Source organism: Etheostoma spectabile, chromosome 20 (assembly GCF_008692095.1).
Source record: "Etheostoma spectabile isolate EspeVRDwgs_2016 chromosome 20, UIUC_Espe_1.0, whole genome shotgun sequence".
Taxonomy (NCBI): domain Eukaryota; kingdom Metazoa; phylum Chordata; class Actinopteri; order Perciformes; family Percidae; genus Etheostoma; species Etheostoma spectabile.
In genome coordinates, this window is record NC_045752.1 from 19,605,312 (window position 1) to 19,612,559 (window position 7,248).

Sequence of the window (7,248 nt, forward strand, 5' to 3'; positions counted from 1 at the left end):
TTTAATTATACTTATGTATAAAATTATTATTTATTACAAATATGTTATATATGAATTTATTTTATTTGTAATGCTATTTATTTATTATTAAAATTTTATTCTTTATTAATTTTTTTTATTTTAATAATTATTTATAGAAACTATTTATATATTTTATTATATTATTATTATTATTATTTTAATTTTCTTAAATTTTTATATTTATTAAATTATTTTTTCTATTATATATATAATAAAATTAATAATATGGGTAAAATTATGGGTTTTTATACTTCTTTTTTTTTTTTATTTTTTTAATTTTTATTTTATAATATTATAATTTTTTTTTATTTATAATTATATTTATATAATATATTGATTACTAATTTGATTATATAATTATATAAATAAAAATATTTATATATATTTACATATTCTAAATTATTTAGTTTTTTTAATTATTAAATACTCATCAAAAAAATTTTTTTTTATAGATGGTATTATTTTTTATGATAGTTTTATTTTTACATATATTAAAATTTTTATGATAATTAAATGTTATAATAAATTTATTTTTCTAATTTTTTTAAAATAATTAGTTATTATTATACTTATTATAATTTTTTTATTATTTATTAATTTACATATATTCTTTATTATTTATTTAAAATATTAATTTTTATTTATAATATTCTAAATAAATTATTATTTTATCAATAGTTACTATATATTTTTTTACTATATATTGTTTACTTTGAGATAATTTTTTATTTTTCATAATATACTATATTTATAATTTATTAATTTTTTTATAAATTTATTTTGAATATTATTTTTTTCTTTTATATTCATATTTTTAATAAATAGGTAGTTTTTTCCCCTGCTTTTAGGGATTGTTTAGCAACAAATATTAAGTTATAATTATTTATTATGGGATGGCAATCATACGGTTCAAAATATTTGTCTTTTTAATACTAAAAAAGCACAAACTCACATGTCTGGCACTAGATGGTACTTCTCAGTTTGCAGTGTGGCCTCAGTGAGACTGAGTTGACCTCTCTGATATAACTGTATCATACAATATGTGGGATATAACTATACAGTCAAAACACTTAATGCTAATTCAAATAAATGATCTAATTTCACAATTTATAATAATCTTTTGGGCTGGGTATATATAGACAATTATTTGCTGAATCAAGCCTTGATGCTGGCCTAAAAACCCACTTGTGTGCTCTTTTCGGCATTTTGGAAGTTATTTGCCAAGTTTTTGTCTTTTTCAACGTTTTTAGAAGTTTACTAACTGAGCAGTTTGGTATGAGATTTTTAAAATGACAGAAACAGAAAAGGATCAATGTAAGCCGCTGATTTCAACAATGTAACTAAGGTTCGAATCCAAGACAAGACGAGGCCAAAAAGGTTTGAGTTTGAGTCAAGACAGAGTCAGGACAGAAAAAAAAAGGTCCATGCATGACAGTATCAAGACCATCTTTGGGTTTCACTTCCCTCCAACATTATTATCAACATCATAAAGAACCTGGACTCGTCCAGACCAAAAGCCATATGGGCAAGACCAGTGGCGAGACCGAGACAAGTCATAGTCCAACTACTAGCGAGTCCGAGACGTGGAAAAACTGTTTGAGACGGACTCGAGTCAAGCACGGGGTCCAAGTACTACAGCCCTGCAGCTTTTAGCCATATCAGAAGCTTTCCGCTGCTGGTTACGTGTCGGAACATACCCTAGAATATCAGTACCTAGGGTGTCCAGCGCGTGAACCCCAGACCGTTAGGGAAGTCAGAAAGTGTGTGACGGAACGGACTCGCACAAAGTGATTTTTGGGCTTTTATTGGATTTGTTGACAAATGACAAGAAATGACTCATTGCGGGTTTTCCTAGCGTCGTTCCTGAAGAAAATGTGACGCTTATATATAAGAAGATCAATTTCCTTATCCATTTTGGTCTTGTGGGTTTCTGTGTCTTGGTATCTGTGTTTTCTGTCTGTCTTGGGGCACTTCTTTGGTTTCTTTGGGGTTTGTTTGAGTCTCTGTTGTCATTGGCGTCTCTTTGTAGGCGGTTGTGTGTTGTTTGTGGTAGTTTTTGGCATCACTTTGTGACCGTTGTTATCACCTATCTGTGTCTGAAAAGTTGGAAAAGCTCGAGCCAAGGGCGTGGTACTTGAGTCCGGTATGGACTCGAGTCCGGACTAGAGACCATTTATCGATGGTCTAGGACTTGTTTCATACTCGTAGTATTTGGACTCGGATGGTCTCGGTCTGCCACTGGTCTTGCCAAATATAGCTTTTGGGCTTTTGGTTGCGACCGAGTCCAGGTGTCTCTATTTGTTGGTAATAATGTTGGAGGGAAAGTGAAACCCAAATATTGATTGTTGATACTGTCATGTGAGCCTTTTTCGGTCCCGGATACGGCTGATCGGACTCTAACTATTTGGACTCGGTCTTGTCTTGGACGACCAGTCCTGGTCTTGACTTGGTCTTGGACTGGACTAAGGTGGTCTTGACTACAGCCTGGCTCGAGTAGATTATAAACAAATAACACTCAAAAAGTTTAAGACAAAAACTAGAATGTGAAGTACATTTACTCAAGTGCTGTATTCAAGTAGAGGTAACTTTACTTTTCTTCTATCCGTGCTCCTTTCTACTTCTACTACCGCTACATCTCAGAGAGAAATACTGGACTTTTTACTCCTTACATTATCTGACAGCTTAGTGCACTAGTTACTTTGAAATTAAGATTTTTGTACACAAACACAAGTAGTTTATGAAATGGACTTTATAAATGAAAACTACACTCTAGGAAATAAATCTGGCAGCTCATTAATCGTAATGAAAAACAAAAAAACTGAAGTAAAAACTCAGAAACATTTTCTATTATTCAATTATTTCACATTCTCTCAGATCTAAAGTAATTTGCGCTTGATTCAACGCTTCTTATTTACTTTTTGCGCTTTTGTTCCGCTTTTGAAGCTTTTTGAAGCTCTTGTGAAGCTTTTTTGAAGCTTTTTTGAAGCTTTTTGAGCTTTTTTGAAGTTTTGAAGCTTTTGAAGTTTTTTTTGAGCTTTTTGAGGTTAGCCAGGAACTACCGGTGAAAGCGACGGAGCACAGATAAAGTCCCATAATGCAATCTGAAATATAAATAAACCAAATACAATGTGAATCACTTTCTGGACAATTTCTGTGAGAATACAGTCATACAACTGTTAAAACAACAGAAATTTCTTAGAGTGTAGCCCAACAATATACAATATAATATATATATATACAGTATTATATATTATATATATATATATATATATATATATATATATATATATAGATATATTATAAACGGCCACATGTCCAGTGAAAGGTCGAGACCATTAACACACTCTTTGGATCCTTTCCAGTTCTAAATGTGAGGATTGTTCTGGTTGAGTACTTTTAATACTTAGAGTACCATTTTCTGATGAACTTACTATTTTACTTAAGTAACATTTTTAATGGCAGGTCTTTAATTGTAGCAGGAGTATTTTTACAACGTGGTATTAGTACTGTACTATATATCTATATAAACACTTCTCACCGCTGAACACGCAAACCGTTGTAGGGAAGCGGACGCGTTGTAACTGAAGTCGTCCCTGAGTGAGACGGTGCTTTTCTGTTCGCGGACACTGACCTTGACCTTTGACCTTTGACCTCTGTGTGGCTGCAGGGCCAGAGAGAGAACACACTCTCCCAACAGGGATCCATAGAGTATTGATTAAACCTTAAACTCTAGCGTCATCATCGAAACACACACACACCCAACACACACACACACAAACACACACACACACCCCAACGAAGTGCTGATCGTTATAGCAACCATTGCTATTCTTACTTGACACATTTACGTGACATGAGGCAAAGACACTGGCTGTACTTTGTCAATACTAATTATACATGCAGGGCTGTAACGCTATCTATATATATATATATTATATATTATATATATATATAAATAATATATCTAGATTTATACATATAAAACTACTTTTAATTGCAGTACGCTGCTGTTTTTTAATTTTGAATCATTTACTGTAAATGACATAGCTTCTACTGTATTATTTGAATTAAGTAATACACTGGCAGAGTGTAATTTCGCCTTTTCCTATTTCAAGATGCATGGTAATGACCGAAAATACCTGTAATCTGTAACATTTGCAGATAGTGCTGTAAGAATTGTTTTGTGTGACTCGTGAGGAGGGAAAAAAACAACATAGACCGTTAATATGATATATTAATATACAGTCTATGGAAAAAAAAGAAAGCGCATTGCTATTGCCAGATGAGTGACAAATAGTTTGCAAATTTTTGCTAACCAGTGTATGATGAAGGCATGTTTTGGGGGGGGGGGGGGTGTGATTGATTAGGAAAAGATAACATTAACTCGTAGGTGGTACACCCCAATCGTTTTCCTACTCTTTTGTTCTCTTTTCAGTGATCATGTCTACTTTTTACGTAGTGTCGGTTGTTTCCATGGCCGGACTGTCATCCATTCATAAATCCGTTCCTCCATTCATAAATTCATGAAAATGTCGGTTTATGCTGTTTTTCATGGGACATAGCATCAAGCGTGTTCTTAACGACTGGCGTTTTGCCACAATATACGGTACTTTGGTCGGACATAATTTCCGAGAGGCTGCCTAATTATAACAGTATATAACAGTTTATGTATATATTATGCTAGCACATGTGTTCGTGTCTAATAAAGGTGCGGAGACTTAAAGCTCACATGGACCCCAGATCTTATTACAGTGAGGTTTTTAAGAGATATTTAGTTGAACTGGATGATTTCAAGCTGACACCGATAGGGGTAGGAGTTGTATTGATCAGACTATGGATGGTAGTCATAAAAAGAATAGACCCTCTTACATATTTTGTTGAGTTGTGTACTTGCATTCTCCAAATGTTTCCAACCAATGTTAAAACCCAGAGAAGTCGTTTCAACAGGAACACAGTCTCGTCATTCAGTGCCATCTAGAAACGTACAGAAAAGGTATTTAGTCGTGACCTGGGGTTGCTGTGTGACTGTGAGATGACTAGGACGTTTGCTGTTATGTCAACAAACTATGCTGAGCTATTTTCATTTTCAACATGCTCCACGTGCGTTTCAAACCCTAAAAATAAATGATCAGACACAGGAGGACTGTGAGTGGAAGCACACAAAACCACCCTTATGACTCGATGTGGACAAGACCTGTTCCAGTTGGTGGCTTGTCAATACACCCAAGTGTGGTGTGTGTGTGGTACTGCAGGCGTGTGTGTTGGTGTGTGGGTGTGTGTGTGTGTGTGTGTGTGTGGGTGTGTGGGTGTAATCGCAAGGCCCCATGCCAATCTCTCTGTATGGTGAAGGGTGGTGATGATGTGGGGGAGCTGTTTTAACTCAAAGCACAAGGGAATTTATCGGCAGGACCATAGATCCCGATCCATGAAATAAATCGGTCTTTAAAATAAGTTGCTGCCTCTATGGGAATTTACAGGGGGTGTATACTATGCCCCTGATTTTAACATAGGGGGGTTCGAACTTATGCCCCTGTATTTTAAACATAGGGGGGTGTATCTTTGCCCCTGTATTTTACATAGGGGGGGTGTATACTTAGGGCCCCTGTATTTTAACATAGGGGGGGTATAACTTATGCCCCTGTTTTTTAAACCTAGGGGTGTCGCCCCTTACGCCCCTGATTTTAAATATTCGGGGGCTGTATACTTATGCCCCTGTATTTTAACATAAGGGTTATACTATGCCCCGTATTTTAACATAGGGGGGTGTATCTTATGCCCCCTGTATTTTAACTAGGGGGGTGTTATTTTGACCCTGTATTTAACATATGGGGTTGTAATACTTATCCCCTGATTTTACAATAGGGGTGGTGTATATTATTGCCCCTGTATTTAAACAGAGGGGTGTATACTATGCCGATTTACATAGGGGGGGGTGTATACTTATGCCCCCTGTATTTTAACATAGGGGGGTGTATACTTATGTCCCCTGCATTTTAAGGAAGAACATTTATTTATTCACAATACAATATTCATTCTCAAAGAAAATTGGTGTCATCAGAGGTTGGATTTTTCTTTTTTTTAATTAAGGCATGAAGATCTATTTACAAAAGATTATTTTTTCATTCCTCTTTTTAGTCAACTTCAGCATGGGTATGTAAACTTGTGAGCACAACTGTACATTAAACAAGATAAATGAGAACTATAGGCTACATAAAGTGCATAAACTCGACTAAAGCTATGGATTTAACAGGCAGGAAATAACAGTAAAATTATTCTTAACAGGGTGATTTACTTCCTGTGTCATGGAAACACATGATTTCAGTTCACTATGGTGATGTGGAGGCTGGGAGACTGGATCCAGCCGGTTCCAGCCTTCTCTGATTGGTCAATGCCTCAATTGGTAATTAACTCTACAGGAACCAAACTTAGCAAGACGATTGTGATTGGTTTAACTCTTGTGTTGTCTTCCCGTCAACCATGAAAAAAAAAGTTTTGGTCACTCCTTATCACTTTTTCCCCCCACATTTTTGTCACTTTTTCATTGTTGCAGGTGCTATTTTTTATGTTTTTGGTGTTTTTTCCAAAGTGTTTTTAATATTTTTAATGTTGACATTTTCAGCGCTTATTTCGACGGCCCATTTGTTGTGAGAAAAAACTAAATTAACTGAAAACGGGTCAATGTGACCCAAGGACAACAAGAAATCCAAACAACCCAGAGTGTATTTTTTCTTCTTCTCCTCTCCCAGAATGCAACTGTGGCGTAGCCAAACCTTACTCCACAATGTGGGACTAGGGAGTAAACAGTACGGTTGATTCATACTTTTTGTCTTCTTCTTTCAGTCAACACTCGGCCAAAGTAACCATGGCGTCCCGAGGGAAGCCCAGCCAGGGCCGTGGCCTGTCCTATCTGTTCCCTTGCTGCTACAGAGACAGCGACCAACCAGAGATCACGGTGTGTGACAACATGAACACCATGGGGGTCCTGGAGCCCCGCCTGCCCATGCCCCCCCCTCCAGAGCTGGACTCCATGTTCACTGAGCTGGTGGTGAGGACGAGTCATTAGTCCCATGCCTTCAAACATCCATTCAAACAGCTTTTTCTCATGTTCATCACTCTATCTTCCCATCCTTCTTCCCATCCTTCTTTCCTTCTTCCCATCCTTCTTCCCATCCTTCTTCCCATCCTTCTTTCCTTCTTCCCATCCTTCTTTCCATCCTTCTTTCTTTC

The 7,248-nt window shown here is 35.9% G+C and overlaps 1 protein-coding gene across 1 annotated transcript in view; it reads left to right on the plus strand.

Moving 5' to 3' along the window:
- daam1a (dishevelled associated activator of morphogenesis 1a) overlaps positions 1-7,248 on the plus strand; it is a gene marked incomplete in the record, with an annotated part of 41,875 nt that overhangs the window by 5,769 nt on the left and 28,858 nt on the right. The window contains 1 exon segment of the mRNA XM_032499811.1: positions 6,862-7,066. Within this exon segment, the coding sequence (XP_032355702.1) occupies positions 6,884-7,066 (183 nt within the window).